Here is a 22,937-nt window from a genome sequence, read left to right on the forward strand (position 1 = left end):
GGATGGTTTTTTTGCCTACCTCGTTCAGAAGCTGGAGACAGAATCTGGGTAGGGCATGTTCATTCTACATAGCTGGGACTTGACAATCAAGCTTCCTACCTCCAACCTTGTTTTTAATCTAACACACCATCACAAAAGGGAATTACGCAGAGATCCTGAAACTAAATAATTCTCATCTCCTACCCAGTTTACAGTTGTGTGGACTGCCCTGATATCTCTGGTCCATTTGCAAATGTTCACTTGTTGAAGGAGCTGAGTGGCAAACTGTGCATTTCAAAGAAGGGAAGGTGAGTGAGCGAAGTTGTTTTTTGGCAGAGAGAAGAAAATACTCTGTTCCAGTAAGAGGAGCTTACAGCAACTTTCTTTCACTGCTCATCTTGACTGACAATACTCTGTTCCAGTAAGAGGAGCTTACAGCAACTTTCTTTCACTGCTGATCTAGACTGACATCTCTGTAGATGGGTTTGCTGCCAGGGCAGAACAAGGGGTGGGGGGTGGGAGCCAGAACGGCAAGCAGAACAAACTAGGATTCTCGGTTGGTGTTTAATATGAAATGACATGTAAGCCAAACCAAACTGTCAGCACTGGATTGTAGGGAACCTCTGAATGGTAGGTCAGTGTCTGAAGTGAGACAGGGAGGGCCTAGCTGAGGACCATGAGAAGGGGGTGGACCTGGCAGGAAACCTGAAATTAAGCTGGGAGTTCATGCCAGGGCCAAGCAGACAACAGGAACCAAGAGTAAAAGGGATCAGAGCCAAAGTCAAAAGCCAAGCAGATAAACAGGAACAAGAGACAAGCTGAAAGTTGAAGTCAGGGATCACGTCAAACTGACAAACCAGATTAGAAGATGCAAGAGCAAGGAGACCTTGAAGTGGAGACAAAATCTGAGCAAAGATAGAAAGCTTATAATCTCCTTTCTGTTCCTGAATGATCCAGTGAACGACCTGGCTTGTGTGGGTTCAGTCCAGGCCCTGAGAACTCCATGCCTGGCACTACTGTTGAAGTTCAGGTGGGCTGCTATACATATTCTTAGATTCCCAGCCTGAACACAAGTAGTTCTCGACACTTTGGCCACATCCAGACATTACCTGGAACTGGAGTTACAGGTTGCCGGCAAACCTGTAACTCTGGTTTCATGCAATGATTGTATACGTGCAACTGTGGCTTCACAACCAAACCACAGGGTCCAGTTTACTTCCCAATTCGGACTTGGGATTACTCCTCAGTTTCACTGCTTTAAACCTCTTTTACAAGGGGCCATTGTGCTGTCTGCTTGAACCTGTATGGTTACAGGTTCAAGCAGTGGCTGTGACCAGTGAGAAGCCAGCTCAGAGCAGCACCATCAGCAGTTATGCTCTAGGGCCTTATCCAGAACTCCATGGTGTGTTCCCTGACCAAATGCCACACCACTTCCCACATCCTACTTCCTCTGCCTGCCAACAGACACGCCAGGCCCTGCTGCTCTTATAAAGGGCCAGCAGTACTACCTGGGGAGCACTGCTTGAAGTCTGTACTCACACCCTCTATGAGTTCTTGGCCAATTGTGAGCGATTTCCTGGAACTTTGAAACCATACTCACAGCCTGGCGACAGCCATGGCTGTACAAGTGGGTGGAACCAAGCTCGGAGGACCAGAAAGAGGGAGAGGAAACTCTAACCTGCTTTTGGAGTTTCCCAAACCAGGGATGGAGGATTGTCTGCAATGCAATCCCCAATTTAGAATTTTAATTGCGAACTGCAGTTCTAAGCCTGTTCCTGCTAGAATGCAGCCAAACTCTGGTTAAGCAGCCAACTTCAAACCATGGTTTCAGATGGTTTCTTGACCCAAAATAAACATGGTTTGACGAGTGGCATTGGCTCAGACAGACTAACCATAATTACTGAAAACTATGTAATTTATATTGCATAGGTATGCAAAATTAAACTATGGCTTTGTATTATGTCTGATCATGGCCTAATGAATTCCAGAGACTTTAACTCACAATGTTTGTGTGTCCTGCTTTTATTTTAGGCATTTCATTTACTTAGCTAAATGCAGCTTAACAAGGTGTTTGGTTGTACTTGTACCACCCACAAGTAGAGGGTGGTACATACCACCATACCCTAGTTCTTCAACTGACAGAGAATGTGTTAAAAGCTAATGATTTTCTGAGTCAGGACAAATCACATGCATTGGAAACAGTACACAAAAGACTAGATCGAAAGTTTTGTTTAGCGAGAAACAAGTACTGACAGTATCAAGCAAGCTCTTTATGAAAATTACTGACCCTTTTTGCTATTGGCACCATTAAATTCTCAAAGGAAACTAACATTCTGTAGGAGAAAAATATCCCTGATTTTAAATACATGGCTTACAATACACAGGAAGACACGAATGCAGATTTCTCGGGATTATTTTTTTTTTAAGCAGCAATGTTAGATATGTTTTTCAGGAGCTTCCTCCTTTTGTGAATTTTATATAGGGATTCTTTAGTATCCAAATGAGTAGAGATAAAGCCTAGCCTCTAGAAATAGCAGGGTAATTCATGGTGAACAGCATGGTCACATGCTCAAGTTGAATGAGGTGTTAAGAGTGAAGACAGCTGGTATAGAAGAGAGCTGGTCTTGTGGTAGTGAACATGAATTGTCCTCCTGCTAAGCAGGGTCTGCCCTGGTTTTGATTTGGATGGGTGGCAAAGAGCCCCTGGTGGTGCAGTGGTAAAACTGCCGCCCTGTAACCAGAAGGTTGCAAGTTCGATCCTGACCAGGGGCTCAAGGTTGACTCAGCCTTCCATCCTTCCGGGGTCGGTAAAATGAGTACCCAGAATGTTGGGGGCAATATGCTAAAATCATTGTAAACCGCTTAGAGAGCTTTGGCTATAGAGCGGTATATAAATGTAAGTGCTATTGCTATTGCTAAGTGCTACATCGTGAACACTTTCTGCTGTAAGATATTCCCCTTAAGGGATGGGGCTGTAGAGCATGTGCTTGCTAACTGGGCAAAGAGGCACCTTTTTGTGATTCTCTTTATTTAGCAGAGGGAGAGTAACTGGCCCTATCCACCTCCAGCACAGTAACTCCAGTGACTGTTGCTGGTGTCTATCTTATGTTTATTTTTAGATTGTGAGACCTTTGGGGACAGGAATCCATCTTATTTATTTTTTCTCTATGTAAACCACTTTAGAAACTTTTGTTGAAAAGCGGAATATATTTGTTGTTACATTTCCCACCCATACTCACAAAAACCAAGCAAAATGCCATTATTTGTTGACAGGGATATTTGGGGGCAATATCTGGGGCAAATGCTATCAGGAGTAGTATTCTACAAAGTTTCCTCTTTAATTCCAAAAAATCAGCCCAATTCTGAATCTAATTTACTCCAATACATTCTTCACATAAGTACTGAATTGTACAAAAAAGGCTACTTTACACTTGAAGAAGTTAGCCACATGTGGATTTACAACAGGTTTGAATAAGCACATTTTATTGTATTTGGAAGTTTTGAACAGTCCAAATGAACGTTATCAATATAATATAAATACAAAAGTATTTAAGCACGTCATTGACAACCAACTACATGGTATGCAAGAACAACAGCAAACCTCACAAGAGCAGTAGAATATTGGATGTGGCAAATAGCTATGACTCCCAGGGCCTCAAACGATATTCACATATACAGGGTATGCAGACTTTTGAAATAAAACTGAAATCATGCAGAACTTCAGGTATTCACAAAGACACATACATATGTTTGCTTGTTTCTTAGTACATGTATATAGGCACAGGTCAATTTTCTGCATTCTTTATTTTTCTTTCAAAAAATAAAGCACTGTTATTCAAGGAATGCAACTGTCAGGGAGAAGAATAAAAATAGGAACAGAAAGAAAATGTCAACAATCTCTTGGACTGAGGAAATGTGTGGAGTGCAACATAAAATTCTGATATTGGGTTGAGATGTAAAGGACCACATTAGTTCCATGTGTCTAAGTGAGTTTTAGACCTGTGTTTCTCAGACAGCAGATTCCCTAGGGCACAAAGGAAACCACTTTATACACTACGGGAAGTTTCAAAAGCAGTTTGCAACATAGCATGGCAATCTGCTTTTAAAAATAAAGGGGGTTGGGGTTAGAGCATGCCCAAAGTAACTCTTTGGTTCCCAGCCATAGTCACTGAAGAAAAACCTTTTTATTAAGAGACACTCACTCTCAAGTATAAAATTTAGACAGACGCCGTAACATGGCAATTTATAGTAGTATGTGCTAGCGGTTTTTTATTTTGCATCATTAGTGCATAACCAAGAACTGATTTATTTATTTTTTAAATATAACGTCATTCATGCATAGCCAAGAATGAAGCTTGGTTTTTAAGACAAAACCACGATCAAAGCAGAACTTTCTTATGTGCAAGATGCATGTTTATTATGCTGTTTTTATGTTGAATTTTTTTAATCTTAAGTACAGAGAATCTACTATGGCTTGTTCCCATGATGTTTATGGCACTAAACCAAGTATTTAAGTACAGTTCATTTAAAGAAAATTTGATACACCAGGTATAGTTTTAAAGGTGTATTCATTGTCTATTGTGATATGTTGCTATAGTGCCACCTTCTGGTCAGGCTTACCATCTACATACTGCACTGTAAACTATTGTTCCAAGTATAAAGTAGAAAGTTTTCAATTGTAGTATTTAAACTGTGTGTGTGAAAAAGTTCTCAAATAATGAATTTCCAAGGATATTTAAGGATACAGTTTACTTAGGAATATAGTCAAATCACAATTAAAAGCAAAAAGAAACTCTTCTCTGTGTTATATTAGCTCCTCTCTTTCATTAAACATTTCTTCTTGTAATATATGAAAAGCTATGCTTAAGTCTCTTTGGAAAACATTTCAGAGGTATCCAAAGATTTAAATATATATAATTGGTTAAATAGTTACAATGAAAAAAAAATTCACCTCATGAGACACTACAACCAGATGTGAAGACTGAGAAGAAGACCAGAAGACTAGTAAGAGGAGACCAATTACCCATCTTCAGTTGATAAGGATAAGAAGCATATGAGGCTATCATACTCTGGTATTAGAATCAGTAGCTACACCAAAAGCAATCAACTTCTGGATTAGGCACACTGATTTCAGCAAGGAGAATGCATTAACCAGTTGTTATTGTTTTGTCTAGAACAGGCCTGCTCAACTTCGGCCCTCCTGCAGATGTTGGCCTACAACTCCCATAATCCCTGGCTACTGGCTACAGTGGCTGGGGATTATGGGAGTTGTAGTCCAAAAACAGCTGGGGGGCCTACGTTGAGCAGGCCTGGTCTAGAAGATGGTTAGAATGAGACACTTGCCAAAACACAAAATCCGTTTGGGGTCCCCACTGAGAATACATGCACCGGAGAATATATTACCGGAGGATGTCCTGGCACACTATCAGGGGACTGGTTCACCTGAATTTCCCCTCTACCTCATGACCTAAGTAATGACAGAGAGGTTCAGGAGTAGTTATTCACTTTTCATCACACAACCCTCTCTTCCTTATGCGTGGGCACAACCACCAAAACACAATATACAGACTATGAATGGGAACCTGGTATTGAAGCCACAAGAAGCTTAAGGATGTTCCTTAAGTCAGGCAAAATCATGAACTCAGAATGTCCAACAGCATTCCCTAGTGACACAAAAACAATCCTTATTAATCTCAGAGTTCTATATGAACATACTGATTGTTTGTCAGTTGGATCAAAGAAACCCTGGATTAACACAGCTTCTGATTTTCAAGTAGACATCCAGAGGGATACTCTGTTTCTGAGAGGGGCTAATGTGATGGACTTGGATCGCTCATGTTTTTAGTAAGCTAGATTGAGCCAACTGTCCAAAAGGAATCTGGTGTCCTGAAACCATCAGATAATTTACTTCAATTGGAATCCCAGCATGGTGACTTTACAATAATTGCACAATGGAAAACAATTTGATCGTCCAAATCCACCTGAGCTCAGAATTTTTTTAAAAAAACACATTTTAAAATGAAGTAATTCTGCTTGCGTTATAAAACAATATTACATTACACAATTTAGCCTCTATATTCACCTGACATTTCTTTTTCATTGAGGCAGCAGTAAGATCTTTGCTACCAATATTTAGAAGCAGGAAAGAACTAACTTAAAACAGAGGTCATTGGGGGAAAGCTCCTTTAAATAGGTTTTCATATTCATCCTTGAACTAGAATGAATACACTGCCAAGTGTACTGTATAATGGGCTCAAATGAGATCACGTACAACATTAGGGAAAGTAAGCCATCTTATGTGTTCCCTTCAGAAAAGATCTGGCAGGGGTCACTGTGCTTCACAAGTGGCCAAATAAGGAGAAATACTGAAAACTCTTCCGAACCAAAGACTTCAAGAATTATGTCTGGCATAGGCCAAACAGGATCAAAAGGTGAATAAAATCTTATATTTTGCATTAGCTAAGCACTGATTCAAAAGACAGGGGACCAAAGATAACATGGGGTACAACCATGCCAATATGAAGCATTTTAAATCCCCAATGACTTCAATTTAAGTACACTTTTCCACAGTCCTCATTGGGCCTTAAGAGTGCTTGGATGCAGCAGGATTGAGCCCTAGGATCTTAGGTGGGGGGAGCTGCAAGTCAATAAAGTTATGAAGCACAAGGAGGGCTGTGTTATTAGGACAGAGTCATTGCACAAAATGCACATGGACAAATTTACCCTGGAGTCATTCCTTGTTTAAACTAGAGAGGCAACAGTAAATTATGAAGCTACCAACTAGTTAGGATGGAGGTTTCTTCACTGTAGTTGCAGAACATGAAACATTTTATTATCTTTCTAAGAAATAGATTATTTGCAATGGCTGACATGATGCACAGTTCTCATATATTCATTAGAACTTGCAGTGCTGCTACTTCAGACCCGGAAGCAGCAACGCTGCTGTAGGGAACTGGTGGCAGTGCTACTAGCGTTACCGTATTTATTCCCATTGACACGAATGGCAAGACCTGCAGTAGCACTGGCAGCGCTACTGCTGGTTCTTTACAGGGACACTGCTGCTTCTGAGTCTGTAGCAGCAATGCCTCAAGTTCTAATTGAGATGTTATAACTGCACATCTTGTTGGCCAATATTTTCAAAAAGTTGCTTTGTAAAAAGATGCAGCATGAATAAGCCAAGACTTGCTCTTAAAATAGCAGAGCATATTGTACAACTCACGTTAAAACTGATTTTCAAAATTATAAATATTCTGAAAATGTAGAAGGTTCCACTTATACGGTCTTTTTGCAGAGTGCTTCAGGATGAAGCAAATAATAAAGCAAAAAGGAATTCTTGAACTCAAGGTATTCAGTCATCATTTCTCTCCTCTGGTTTGATATTAAATCCACAATATTAGCACTTTGACATGGCACAAGATGTATCCTACATGTTTCTCAAAATCTAGTAGAGTTCTGGTACTCTAGTTATTGCAGTGTTAGGTTAAATACTGCAGGAACAAGCCACTGATGAATGCAGCTTGTTCAATGCCAAGTTGACTGAACATTTCATATCCTGCTCTTTAAGGACATCCTGTTTGCTGGTTCTCAGGGACTGAAAGCAACACACTAAAAGCTATACCAACACATCAAGCCTAGCATTCATAGCTAGTAGGTAGGAGTGCCTTAATTAACTCTGTTAAGGATGATGGCCTTGTTGGAGTGGGATTTATGGGCACAGTGTGTAAGTAGCCCGAGAGAAGAGAAGACATGATCTGTTTCAATTTCAGGTGGATCGTCTTAAGGCTCTTTCCACAGGGCACAAATACTTAGGACATTTAAAACACTATGGCCCTTCAACACTAGGCACCCCTGGGTCCAATATTAAAGCAACTGGATTTATCTTTCTTTCTTTTTTTAAAGTTTCCAGCTGCCCCCACCATGCCTAACTAAAGGCCACCTTTTTTGTAGACAGAAACCCAGCTCTCCCTGTCAGATACCCTGAGGTAGTAAAATGGGAAGCTTAACATGAATCTTCAACTTTCATTTTATTCTCAACTGCAAAATGGAGCTTCAGACATGACTGATTATGGATCCGCTTTAACCAGATACAGATACAACCTTCCAACATATTACTGTGCAGTAAAATACCAAGTGAATTTAAAATCAGCAATGAACAAGAACTGAAAAGTTGTATGCCTTGTAATAGGAACACGTATTAAGACCCTTCCTTGTTCACAACCATGTTGTTGATGCTCACTGCATTGCATTAGGAAAGTTGACACAACTGGAGAAAGTTGCAGTGTAGAAATATGAGGTTTTCAAAGGCAATTCCTTGGGAGTAGCTCCAGATTATCACATTGTGAAAAGATGCCATATGATAAGGCAGCATGAGTTAGCATGATTGCCTATCATCAAGCTTCCATTTTGTCCACAGCTGCATATTCTTGATAGGCTTTTCCTCCTACCTACCACACTGAGAGTTCATGGTCCACTGCAAGCTTTTTGGTCTTCCATTTTCTTAAGGATAGCTCGTAGTATTGCTATCCATTGAGTAAGTAGACTACCACTTCATAGGTAGACATCACTATAGCTGTGTTTGGAATCTGTCTAATCAAATGTGTTAATAGACCACGGTAGAGAGAGCCATAGCCTTCTTCTCGTACAAGCAAAGATAGTGTCTGGAAGAAAGACCTGTACTTTGTTCCTTCTTCTCGTAACCTTGTTCGTACAACCTCTATATAAAACAAGAGAGAAAGTGTGTTTAGTTTGAAAATAGCTTCCCAAATGCAAATGAAGTGTAATATAATTTAAGAATGGGGTGGCCTTAAAAAAAAAAAAAAGAGAGACAGAGAGGAAGTGAGGCAAGAACCAGAACAGCAATAAGATACATAATACTTTTGCTGGTAGCTCAGCACAATATTAATGAGGCTGTATCAAAATACAAATACGGTTAATTACTTGACACAGCTATATCTAAGCGAAGTTAAGCGGGGCTAAAAGTAAAGCTGTAGTAAGCTTTAATAAGAATATACTGGACTGAATCAATACTTCACCTAAATCGTAAGGCACGATGTCTACTTATACATTAATTCTGGTCCCCACATAGCACAAACCCTTAAGGTATCAGTGGATAATACTGATTTCACTGAGCCAAACAATGGCAAACATATGGCTACAGTATGCTTTATTTGTAGCTGATGGAAAGACCTGCACTGTTGGATCCCATAAACAAGCCTTCCTTACCATGTGGATAGGCTATAGATGTGGCACATGTTTTGGAAGTGGCTGCAGCCATCATCATGCCAATGAAGTCAGATGCTTCTTTCACAGATTCATCCTCCTCATCCATTGAAGAAGCAGACTTGTAGTCTAAGAGTCTTCGCTTAATACTCTCATAAATAACAAAGTGAATAACAGTTTCTGATATGCCTGCATAGGATGCAGACATTCCTCTGTAAAAACCTTTAATGCCATCTGATCGATAGACTTTGCGCACACATTCAAAAGCGCTCATCCGCTTTTCCCCACGATTCCTAAAAGACAGGAGAGCAAAAGTTCAACACACTGGATTACTTGAAAATACGTTGCCTGGTCCAGATATCATTCACACTGGCCCACATGCTGCACAGCACAAAAGCACAATACTTAAAGTTCATGCCTGCACTTTGGGAGCACAGCTTACACTGGGAACAATGTAAGTGATGCTCCCAAAGTGCCAGTGTGCAACCACCAGGACTTCCTTAGATGCTGACAGTAGCACAAGTCAATTGGAAACGCTGTGTAAGGCTGCGCAACAAGTGGGCCACTATACTGGCTGTTATAGTGGTCTATTCAGAAGCATGTAGGGCTGGCAGGCAGTCTGTTACGCTTTATTTTCACACTAATCACACAAAAAGCAAGATGTATACTCCATTTACATCTGCTTCAGTTCCCCCCACCCCAAACTTAAAAACTCTTTATTTTAAAAAAATTTACAAAGCAAAACTCTGATCCAAACACAAACAGCAATTCCAAATAAAAATACAACAAACCCCGATTCATCAATCTATCCAAACTCTAATATTGTCTAAGACAGGAAAACGACCATAATTTTCCCCAATTAGTGTAAAGAATAAAATTTGACCAAATTACATAAAAAGCATTATTTGTAGTCTGGTATGAATGGGACCGAACAATCTGAGTTAGCTTTTCTGAGACTGTGATATGCCATGATTTCTTATACTAGATATCCATTGACATGTTTTAATTTTTCCAGTGTTTGGCTATAGCTAACCTGGCAGCAGTTTTATTAATGTCACATCTGTACTGACCCCAGACAATACTACTAAACGCAAGCTGGGGGCATAATCCTGGTTTGTAATCCTGCTCATCTCTGTGAATACCTATGTCCAAAAGGATGAGACCCCTTGGACAGGTCCACCAAAGATGAAAATAGGTACCCTTCATCCCGCAACCACTCCAGCAAAGTGGAGAGCAGTCTTTTTGGATATATGTTATTTTTCCTGGCTTCAGGTACCATCTATGGAATCTGCTTTAGTTGATATCTTTAGTTCTGCGATTATCTAAAGTGAAATCAGGAAGTACCCTATCACATGGTTTGGTGATCTGCATCCTACATTTCAATAAGTTATTCTTCTGACTAGATATCTAAATAGCAGTCCTAACGCTAGGTTAAATGTAGAGACAACTTGGAACATCTACACATCAGGTAGAGCCAAAATTATTATAATGATTTTATGCCTCTGATCACAAAGTCACAGGAACTCAAAAAAGGCAGCCTAATAGCCTGAAAATCATACAATGTACTATGTTGTATAAAACACAACATGGCTGTTAATTTAAACTAAGGGGTTAATTGGAAGGTCTGCTAGAAATCTTAATTCTTGATGCTTTCAAATGATTGAAAACCATCTCCTTCAAAGATACTGTCTATCTCATAGCTAATTTTATTTACGTTGCCAGAAGGAAGCCAGTGTGTATTCTAGATCACATTGGCTCATAACCAAACACTGTATTTCCATTAACTAAACAGCATTTCCATTAACTCTACAGCATGGTTTTGCCCAAGTTATTAAACCTATAATTATGTCGATTCATTTAACTTCTCTAGAAGAATTAATTACCTTGCATCAAGTTGTAACCGCGTCTTTATTAGCCAAATTGGATTGGTCGCTGTGACTGAAGTAAAACCTAAACAAATTTTTTTTTAAAAAAATTAGCTTTACTAACATCAAAAAACACAACCTGTTAAAAGCTAAAATGTGCACAATAAAAAAGGTACAAGTTGATGTGAACTTCTGCTAACTGTTAAAAACCAAAGTAGGCCTCTACTGACATTTTATTAATTTTTAAGTCCACAGAGCCAATAAACTTTTGCATTATCATTTCGAATTAGTATTTCTTCTTAGTTGTTAGTAATAAGTACAAATAGCTCAATTTGTGCCAATCTATTCAGACAAATACCTTTTTGACACCTTTCAAGCAGTAAGAAAGACTAGGCGAACTGTATTTAAATGTACTCCAAGTAAAAGCACATTGCAAATTAAACTAAAGTATGCTGGAAGAGCATAAACATTTTCTGTAAATTTAATTTATAAATCAGAAAGACAAAAATCAAAACATAAAAGCATGTTAACTACTTGATATGGTAATGCTAAGAAACATGTTACTGTACATAAACCCTTTAATACTGAACTATATAGCATAGTTAAGTAGGACGTTTTATTAATTATGCCAGTGAGTTCTACTTAGCATTCAAAAGCAGGGACTGTTGGTTGGCTCAAGGAATACTTGAGAAAACATACAAAAAATGAATAGTTAATTTAATACTACTGCATATATACTATGGACTACTTAGCAGTCAGATGGTAACTATTTAAGGTTTCAATAGGGTTAATAGGATCAGTGTGATTGCTCTACCACTTTAAAAGCAGATAGGGAAGAGTATCTCTCCTCACTGCACAACCATAGAGAACAGAAAAACAGTGTGGGTGGGCAGCTCTGAATCAGTTATTTGCTAGTCCAAGGTACCCAAAGTTTTACTATTTTATTCTACTACTGTCAAGTGAAAGCCACTCATTTCGCCATGCAAATCATGTTCCCTTCCTGCAGGCAAGGGAAACAAAGATTTTAGGAAGACAGTTCAAGGAGCACCTTATTCAGGACATCTCTCAAACAATGTCAGCTCAAAAAAACCTGAGCTTGAAGAAGCTTATTTGCAAACCACACAAAAACCATCAAAAGGCTATTTATGTACCAGTTTCTTCTGGTCAATCTCTATTGGCATTCACATGGGGCGTGGGGGTGGGGTTGCACAGAAATGACTGAAAGACTCAAGAACAGAAGTGCCAAAGGATCTTAACTGTTTTAGGGTTTAGTTAATATTAAAACGAAGTTTGAAGGAAGTATTTTAAACTGCTGCACTAAAATGCTTCAAGTTAATTGGTATTTTGAATATCACTCTCCCAATGACTCATAACTTGCCCTTTTGGGGTCATTTCACTCATTTAAGGAGTCAATTCAATCAAACTAAATAAAAGCCTAAAGTTTTTCTATTACCTGTATTTTTATTGGGGCCTCTAAATTGAGCTGAAGAGTCCCACAGGAAATGGCTATATGCTCTTTCTGTCCAACTAGTAATTTTTTGGTTCTAGGACCACACCGAGAGCCAAATGAACATAACTTTAAAATAAATCCCATGCTTGGGATTCCCTACATTTCCCCCACCCTTCTGCACTAAAAGCAGATGCCAAGCACCCAATCCAGATCAGGAGCCTGCCATATGTAACCTTTCCCCCGTGCCATTTTCCTGTTGGAAATTATCACCCCAGCTACTGGCAGGAAACAGAAGGCTTGGGATCAATTTTCAGAGGGAAATCGCATGGTAGAAGAGGTAAAGCTGCTTTCTAAACCAATCTTAAAATAGATCTAATCTAGATCAAGGCCCCCTGTGGATATTTTTTTAATTTTTATTAAAAATAAAAAGGGCTTTTTGAACAGCATCTAAACCAGATTCCTATTTGCAAGGTTGCAAAAATATTGTCAGACTGTATAGCAATCTGACAATATGACAAAGTAATTCATTCACTTTCAATGTATATTTCCCCCCTTTCATATTTAACTACCTGCTTCTACACTGTGTGTGTGTGTGTGTGTCTAGTTAGTGCTAAATGTACTCCCCAGATGACATATAATCAACAGTATACTGGATGACATATAATCAACATTAACGAAGAACAGACTTTTTGCTCTTATCAGGTTTAAATCACAATATTGGATGGATATAAGGTCCAACAATGGGGTGAAGGGAAAATATCATTGTGTTTTGAAGAATGTGGCAAATAGCTCAAAATTGGATTAATCCGCTTAAAAAAAAAAAAAAAGATATTTCTAGCATTTGCTAGCATTCCTTAACGAGATTCTAGCACTGCAGCAATTTTATAGCATGTAACTTTCAACAGCATCTTATAGATTTTAGCCCTATAAGTGTCTCTAGTTCTCATGCTACTGTTTTAGCAATTTTACAGTTCCTTTACCTATAGATTTTAGCCTTAAGGCAATCTTATCGTAATTTTATTGTATCCTCACAGTCTTAATGCTAACAGGCATATGCACTATCATTTTTAACTGATTTTAATACCACCTGTTACATGCTCCTTTTACTTTATGCTGGTCTATTACCGTAATAAAGACTGATTGAACATTCCTTAAAAATACAGCCTTCCCTTTAATCAAAACTCAGTTGGCTTTAAACAATTATTTTTCTGCCAATGCGTAGCTTTTAAGGACTCTTTAACAAAGCATTTCCTGACTGCAGCCTAAAGGAAATTAATGCTAAGCAAAGATTGGCCCACCATCTCTGTAGCCTGATGGGGGTGGAGCAACAGCTCTGCCCACATAGGGAGCTGGAATACTAGCTGCACTGCTGTGTTGTTCCACAGCCCAATGTGTAGGGAGGGTGATAGATAAGCCGTTTTCATTTCTCCCCCTCCCTGAAAAAGCACTGTTTGGTGCCAGGCTGGAGACACTCAGGGACATATTCCAGGCAGCTAACAGGGAGGGGAGAGAATAACTTCCCAGTCCTCCTCTCTGCACGCTGGGCCATGGAGCAACGCTGCAACACAGCTAGTGCCCTTGTTCCCTGCAGGGGTAGAACAAGAGCTCCAGCCACATAAAACTGCAGAGAATGTGGGTCATCAGGTATAAGATTCCAAGTATCCAACATCAGGCCACTAGAGTCCAGATACCCTTTACTCAAAATCTTTCAAAACTATACAGCCTTGTATACTTTTGACAGTGTCGATGTAGTTGTTTGTCCCAATTTAAGGAGAATCAATGAAATCAATGGAAGCTAAAAGTTGTCAGCTTTTGCCCTATATCTATCTATCTATCTTTAATCTAGAATAATTTTGGTTATATCTTTGTCATTAACCCTGCCGCCTGTTACGATCTTCTGGAGAGGTCTGGATACGGTTGCCACCAGCTTGTTTGGTGGCAACCCAGGACCGGGCTTTCTCTGGGGCTGCCCCAGGGCTTTGGAATATGCTCCCTGCTGAAATAAGAGCATCTCCTTCTCTGTTTGTTTTCAGGACGACCCTCAAGACTCCCCTGTTCTCGCAAGCTTTTAATTAGACTTAATTTTAATAATTTGTTTTAATAATGGTTTTATTATGTCTCATGTATTTTAATCTGTGTTGATTTTTAAATATTTTAAATTTTGTACACTGCCTAGAGATGTACCTATCAGGCACAATAAAAATATGATAAATAAATAAATAAAATCTCGGCAAAAAACTAAAGAACATATTTTAATTCTTTTCCAAATCATAGATCTGTTTGAGAATTTGGTGTAAAAACTATAGAAGGATGCATTCACTAAGAAAAAAGCATGTTTTCTCAAAAAGGGAGGTCATGTTTCAGGAGCTATTATGCCAACCCAGCAAAATGTTTTAAACTTGCCTGCATTTTAAAGGGCCATCTGGGGATTCCACTGGGGAATGTGTGTATATAGACAAATCTGTAACTGGACTGTGCTAGGCAGCATAATCATAATTCAAATTAAAACTCTACACAACTTGTATTGAAAATTTATTTGTGTCAATTAAGCAAAAGTAAGCTTTAACCAGATCCAAATTTGCTTTCTCTTTATTTCTGAAAACTCTAGTTGAAGCACCAATAAAGGCCTTTTCTGAATAGCAAAATGACAGGCTTCAAAATAAAACAGCTAAGATCCCAGGTATGTATCTGTGTTGTCTTACAAAGTAATAGCTTTGTTTGCAAGGGTTGATGTAGTTGATAAATACATGTGGAAACATGTAATGCCAAACAATATTTAAAAACAACAGAAAAAGACTGTGGCAAGAATATAGTTAAGTGAATATTAACTGCAGTTCTCAAATATTTCCTTAAACAAATAACCAAAATAAAAAACAATGCTACACACTGTCCACAAGGGATTCAATTCACCAACTTGGCAAAATATACAGCAGTGGTCTGTGAAAGGTATTGTGCACGTTTCCCCAGATAGCACTGGAAGGAATAACTGAGTGGTCTTTTAGAACAACGTATACAATTGGAATTGAGATATAAAGATTCCCCTTACGTTGGTTGTTTAATAGCGAGTACAAACCCAAGGTGTGGTTCTTACGCTAGAGGCTGCAAGAGATGCTCAGTTCAGTACTCACGAGGTTTAAGTTAGTCCACATTTCTGCAGGAAGTGACCTGCGGATGGGGAGCATGAGATGACACGATCTCACTCTTTTCACGGGAGAAATGTACAGTAAATGCCTAAAATAGACACAGGCTTTTCTGTATCATAACAACAAGCAGTGACCTCATCAGACACATGTGACAAAATTGAATCCCAATGGAAGGATTTGTGAATTAGAAACTGTGAGATCTAACTTTTGAGATCTAACTTTAAAGTTTAGAACAAAAAAGGAGGAAAAAAATTAGTACAGGCCACAGATATTAAAAAAGGGTTTTGCAAAATGCACTGAGTACTGAAATTTCTGCAATTTGCAGCAGCTTAACCATTTTACAACATGTAAAATACTTACCTATATTTGTGCAAAAAGGCCTAAAGTGTTATTAAAAATGCTAACCTTGTCACACTGGCCAAAAAAATAAGAGTTAATATGATTTTGTATCATGCTTGGATATATAAACATTTTTGAAACACATGTAATTTTTAAGATCCAAGACTAAATATCCTGTATCTGTTTTGCATACATCTTTGCAATTACCGAACAGGCTAATTGTGGATCCTTTTAGCAATATAAAGAGAGACAAACAAAATAACAAATTACACCATTTAACTAGGCCACTGTCTCCTCTCCTTCATTTGAAACGAGATAATGTTATATATACTGAAGCCAACTACAGCTTGACAGAATGTCTTTCATACAAGTATAACTGTCAAGAAATACATGGGTGCTAAACAAAATATGTTGCTTGCTAAATGAAAAAGCTTGCTAAATGGAAAACAAAGTTGCTTGCTAAATGGAAAAGCTACAGTGCTACCACAGTTGAGAGCGCATTCATAGAGAAGGGTAGTATTTTTGCTGCATCTTTTAGTGGATGCCAGAAACAAGTCTCAGAACACAACAACTTCCAACTGCATATAGTATCCATCACCAAGATCACAAAGGGTAGAGTCATTGCTCTTCGACCATGGTCATTATTTTTTTAATAGGCGTGAAACTTGCAGTTTCACAGAGGACTCCCCCATCACAAAAGCTGCCCATACTTTCAAAAGAAGCAGATCTGGAGCCGGGTCTCACGATCAGTGAGACCTGACCTGGTTTGTGCAGCAGAGCGGGGAGAGCAAGCGGGAGCCCTGGGCGGCCAGATTGGCTGCCCACACGATTGCTGGCTCTGCGACGGAGCCAGTGGGGGCAGGGGGGGCTGATTGGCCCCCGGAAGCTCCAGCATGCCCTGCGTGAGTGCACAGGGCATGCTGGCAAGACCCCGGAGCCGGGGGCAGCTTTTCGCCTCCCCTCTGGGGGTCTCCTCGTGAGTAGCCGCGGCACTGCACCACGGCTACTCATGATTAAAAAAAAAGAGCTTGTGGAGCGCTCACTCCACAAACCCGGTTTTAGGGGAGGGGTACTTGAGCAGGTTACCCGCTCTAGAACTACTGGGCTCGCAGCCAAGCCCGGAGGTTCTCACAATTGCAGAAAATAGGGCTAGGGAAGACTAGCTCGATTTTCTGCAATCATGAGAATAGCCTCCTGGTTGCCCATCCTGTTATACACAACTGCAGGTTCTACTTAACTAAATGAGTGGTCTGCGTGTACATGCTGGAGTGAGTGCAGCACTCTGCAGTGGGGCAATTGACTCTTGTGCAAAGGAGAACAAACTTGTGAAAATATGATTGAACACTTTCTCAAAAACAAACAAAAACTTTCTCTTGTTGTTATGAGATGGTGTTGATTTCCTTGCCACTGAAATATATTCTGCAGAGAATTGGAGGGCAACAGAGGTAGGAGAAACTTTTACTTACAGTTCTTGTTTAAAACCTTTGGCTTGAGATCAATTTAAGCTTTGCTATTTACACCCAACAAAACAAGTGCAACTTAAATAAGGTATTTTGTTTACTCAGAGCTTTGGTCTGGAATAGATATTCAGGCTATGATCCAGTCCTCAGCTCCACGCATGGGGTATAAAAGTACTTGGTGCATATGTAGTGCTACTGCTTCCTGCATCTAGTTTCCAGGGACTTAACGTCATACCCACCATGACTGTATCAGGGTTACAAAGAGAGCCTAGTTAGAGCCAGGTTTTAGGTACTCTGTATGTGGGGTGTGTGACAGCTCTTACCAGGCCACATCATAGGAGCAAATAATTGGAATCTAACAGTCTTTTAGATTCTGCAACAGTGCCATTGCTACATTTGGACGGCCTTGATCTACCCAATCCCGAACCCCACGATCTCAAGAAAGCAAGAAAAGTTGGTGACAAAATTCAAGGCACTAAATATGGGAGGCAAAATACACATCTCTTTTTGGACAGCAAAGATGGCAGAGCAGGTACAAAATAGCATGCATATTTAACAGTTCAGGCTTTGGAGGGTTTTTTGTTCTTTAATATGGTTACCATTTAAAATTAAGAGAACATTTATTCATAAACTGAAGACAGCAATCTTTTGCTTACAGTTTCTGAAAAAAACTGAATATCTGGCCATCATAACATTCAATTTTTTAAAAAGGTCATGATCTATTTTAAAAAACCCTTTCTTCCTGAGATTACACAGTGTGCTTGATCTTTCAAGGAAATTTGAATTATAAGCCAAAACAGAACTTGCAGGCACAATTGTTAATAGCTTAATTTAGTGCATTCAATGAAAGACTTAAGAAGCAATTACAAAAATGACAAGGTTAGCATTTTTCCCACAAGCTAGGTTAACAGTCCTTCTACATTAGTTGTATGGCTACACAGCTAGCACTGTGAATCAGTAAGGCTGTTCACATGAGCAGCCCTACTCAAGCTTGAGCAGCTCTACCTGGATAGGCTGTTCGTGTGAAGCACCGGGATCATGGCCAATCGCAGCACAGCCCTCCTGGGTAGCCCAGGTTTTTTTACCCAACCTACCTGGGTAAAAGGGTCCTTTTACCCAGGTACAGGATTGCTTTTACTCAGGTACAGGGTCATGTGAACACTAAGGCTGCAAGCAATCCAAGCAGACACAGAGCAGGGTGCCTAGAGCACCCACCTTGAGGTGTAATCCCCCATGCACCACACTCCTCTCACGGTGCATTGTGGGATTTCTGGAGGCTGGGGCAGCATTTTCTCAGCCTCCAGAACACTGCACCGCTCACCACAGCAGAGACTGTATGTGTAGTGGCATGGCAATGCGAGCAAGAAGATCGTGAGGTGTGTGAGTGGGGGGCACTCACACATTGCCTTCCCCCCAGCCACCAGGGATTTCGGTCATGTGAACGTCCTTAGTGTTTTATTTATAGGACTTTTAATGATGTCTATGGAATTTCTGGAGCAAAACTATGCTAGTTAGAGGGGAGAAAACAGCTACCTTTCAAGCCCATCTGCTCGGGACATTCATTTTCAACTCATTTTCCATGTGGCTTAGATGCAAAACTGCAAAGCTGAATATTAATGCTCATTAGTAGTGAATGAGCACCTAAGCATGATAATTTCAGGTAAGAACAAAGCCACAGAAGTACAAGAGAGGCAAATTCCCAGCTTTAGAAGAGGTAAAATATATACATGTCTCAAACAGACATAAGGACAAGCCAAGCGGCTAAAGAGATTCAGAATTTAAGGGCTGGCATGATGCATAGCTGGTACAGCAATGGAAGGAGGACTTCTGTTTTTCAGGAAGCTTTCAGCATCCCTGCACTGAAGGTTTCTTGTGTAGCCAAGTGGGCATGGAGGAGGAGGGCAGAGGGCTACAAAAGCCCTTTCTATTTGCATATTTCTGTTCCTGAGGGCCATCTAGTCCTCAGAGACAGATTTATGCAAGTGGAAAGGGCTTTTGCAGTATGTGGAGAAAGACAAAAATTCCTCCTCCCTTCCCAGTCCACTGAGCACAAAGCTTTAAGCACAGGGGTGCTGCATGATTCCTACAGACCTGCAGTCCTCTTTCCATTGCTGTAAAGTTGTACATTATGCCTGCCAGACAAAATCTTTAACCTGGGGTCTAGATAGCATGAATTAAAGTTACAATTCAGGTATCACTGCTGGGCAGGGCAACAAAGTCTGCATGTAAATATGAAGCTTGCCAAGAAGTTAGTTTTCCACCTCTTTATCTGACTGGGCAAAGATACAAATAATCTATTAGGAAACAGCAGGTAAATAAACTTTAAGCTAATTCTGATCAACCATTTTTGTGCAATATATATTGCATAAATAGTAGAAATAACCTTCAATTTAAAAAAGATTACTAATCCATTTTCATGTCTTCTGCTCTTTGTCAAGAAAAATAATATTCCTTTAAAATTCTCTGAGGAAAAAAGAACACAGGTAATAGAATAGCCTTTTACATCAACAAGAGCTCTGAAGCAGTTAATTGACTAAGGCACCATTTTAAATCAACTCCCAATGACCCTATTATTCCCCATTTCCCTCCCCAAATGGATTCTTTCAGTGGAGTACAGAGACACTGAACTCTATTCTCACTTATTAGCTGCAAAGTTCTAAGCATGTCAGTCAATCATCAGCTTCAGGACTCAATTTATTCTCTATTCATTGGCTAAATCTAACATTTCAGGTAAAACCAAAACATAGCGTATTATCACCCACTTGAAAAAAAGCTAGGACATATAGCTTGAATTATTTATCCATCTGGCCTTCCATTGCTAGAACTGTTTTGATAGTGCCTGGGCTAGTCTTAAAATGTCTCAAGTAAGGACATGCTGCATAGAAAGGATTCATCAATAGAAACTTTAATATCACCAGGCAATGTATAGGGTATCAAGCACCATTTTGTCCCTTAACCCTGCTCTTTATGACAAACTAAACTTTCCCCAAAATATTTCAAGATTCCATTACATCAGTGGAAGAATACAAAAAGAGCGATATTGAAGACACTAATTGAATATTTATTCTAAAGACAAATTAAATAAGGCTAAAAGCCTATGCCCAATTACTAATCTAACTGAACTGAAATCAAGCGGACTTAGTTATTATTTACTTATGAGTAAGCCATGCTGAATTTCATTTGTATCTAAACTTTTCTCTAAGGAATTTACTTTCCTCCTCCAGGTAGGGGAAGTTTACTTGTTTTCTACCTCTTTATCAAAGCCAGTAATGCTAGATTAGTTAATACTATCACAAACTTTAAAGACCTCAGCATGGGTTGTATGGAGAAAACCTGATGGCATATTTCATAGATACCAAATCAGATGATGCAACACAGAAAAGAGTACTTGGTTTCTTTATTTCAGATATTGTTTTCCTGAAAGATAAAGTCTGCACTAGTTGACTATCAAGAATTATGAGGAGAATAATTTTCCTCATAAACCAAGTGTCTCATACTAGTCTCTTACACAGATTTCTGTAAACACCTAATACTTACAATATGCATTGTTTTCAGGAAACTCTCATACATAATGTTACAGGTCAAAGTATCACCTGTAGCCTGAGACTCTATTCTGAACCCGTTTTCCTTATTTCTGCCATTTTCTATTCACCAGCGCCATTCAACCACTGAGGCTTTTAAGGTAACTAAAGCAGAAAGTTACAGAGCCTTACCTGCCACTCCAGCTGAGCTCATGTGTACTTGGGTAGAATCTGGCTCCAATATATTATTCAATGCTTCCTTGCAATTGGAGTAAGCAGCAAAATATATTGCTCTAAAAATCCAAACAAAATCCAACTTTTCATTACACCACAATGTAGCAGGAAAAGAAATACAAAAAGAAGTTTTTCAAAGCTATACAATGAAGCAATATCAATTCTTTTAAATGTTCTGGACAAGCCTATTTTCCCCAACTCTCTGATTTTCAGCTCAAGCAAAAATCAAAGGATATTGTTGCCACTGGGTGAACATAAGTAATTCTTCCTCAAACCATGGATTTTGGTTGGCCTGAGCTTTCATTTGGCTGTAGGTAGCTAGTTTCATAATCCTTCAGGAGCTCCATGGCAGAATCTGTTTTGAAGTTACAAGCACTGGATGAGGGTTAAATCCAAGCCAGACGGAGGTGCTCATTGTGAGGGCTCAGAATCTGAGGGGTGTGTTAGATCTTCCTGTGCTGGATAGGGTTACACTCCCCCAGAAGGAGCAGGTGTGCAGTTTGGGAGTACTCCTGGCTTCACCCTGGTAACTCAGGTTGAGGCCATGGCCAGGAGTGCTTTCTATCAGCTTTGGCTGATTCGACAGCTTCGCCCATTCTTTGAAGAGGATGACCTCAAAACAGTGGTGCACCATCTGGTAACCTCCCGGCTTGACACTGCAATGCGCTCTACGTGGGGCTGCCTTTGTATGTAGTTCGGAAACTTCAATTAGTTCAGAATGTGGCAGCCAGATTGGTCTCTGGGGTAACCTGGAGAGACCATATTACGCATGTTTTGAAACAATTGTACTGGCTGCCAATAAGTTTCCGGGCAAAATACAAAGTGCTGATTATTACCTTTAAAGCCCTGAACAGCTTAGGCCCAGGTTACCTGAGAGAGCGCCTTCTTCTGCATGATCCCCACTGCACATTAAGGTCATCTGAGGAGGTTCGTCTCCAGTTACCACTAGTTCATCTGGTGGCGACTCAGAGGCGGGCCTTCTCTATAGCTGCTCCAGAGCTGTGGAATGCTCTCCCTGCGGAAATCCGTGATTTGAATTATCTATTAACCTTCAGGAGAGCCCTTAAAACATATCCGTTTGGCCTGGCTTTCCAGGGTTTTTAAATCGGTTTTAATATTTTAACCTGGTTTCAGGGTTTTTAGTTACTGTGACTGTTTAATTGTTGTTTTAAAATGTTTTGAATTGTTAATTGTTGTTATATTGTGTTTTAATTTTTGTTTTAGCTCTTTACTGTTTTAATGGTTTGTTTTAATTGTAAACCGCCCTGAGCCATTTTAGAAGCGTGGTATAAAAATCAAATAAATAATAATAAGGTGCCCGATAATTTACTTAGCTGACACACTGCAACACTTCAGATGATACTGCCTCCAACCACATGGTTAGGAAGAGGGCATGCTGAAAGCATGGCTGTTCTGACATCAGTGTTCCCTGTTAATCATGTGCACGGACCGGTTCGGAGGCCATTCTAAAGGCCTCCAGACCGGTCTGGACATGGGGTGGTTTTGGTTCAGGAGGATGGGGTGGGGGGTTCCAATAAGGAATAGGGGGGGGCGTTACTCACCCCGGAGACAACCACGCCGTATTTCATTGAGCAATCAGGCGGCAGGATATGTTGTTGACTACAACTCCAAGCATCTCCAGCTTCAATGGCCTTTGGGGATTATGGGAGAAGCCCTTTGCAGCCAGACCGGCAAAGGGGAAGGGGACGGCAGGGAGTTCTCCTGCC

The 22,937-nt window shown here is 39.9% G+C and overlaps 1 protein-coding gene across 2 annotated transcripts in view; it reads right to left on the minus strand.

Moving 5' to 3' along the window:
- Positions 1–3,440: 3,440 nt before the first annotated feature.
- The window catches only part of SLC25A36 (solute carrier family 25 member 36), a 44,404-nt gene continuing 24,907 nt past the window's right edge, over positions 3,441–22,937 (minus strand). For both annotated transcript variants that reach the window (XM_053307696.1, XM_053307697.1), the window contains exons 4-7: positions 21,169–21,269; positions 11,082–11,148; positions 9,202–9,491; positions 3,441–8,692 (exon numbers count right to left, since the gene is read on the minus strand). In XM_053307696.1, the coding sequence (XP_053163671.1) occupies positions 8,499–8,692; positions 9,202–9,491; positions 11,082–11,148; positions 21,169–21,269 (652 nt within the window). In that variant the 3' untranslated portion in view covers positions 3,441–8,498. The remainder of the gene's footprint in view (positions 8,693–9,201; positions 9,492–11,081; positions 11,149–21,168; positions 21,270–22,937) is intronic.

Source organism: Hemicordylus capensis, chromosome 3 (assembly GCF_027244095.1).
Source record: "Hemicordylus capensis ecotype Gifberg chromosome 3, rHemCap1.1.pri, whole genome shotgun sequence".
NCBI classification, from domain to species: domain Eukaryota; kingdom Metazoa; phylum Chordata; class Lepidosauria; order Squamata; family Cordylidae; genus Hemicordylus; species Hemicordylus capensis.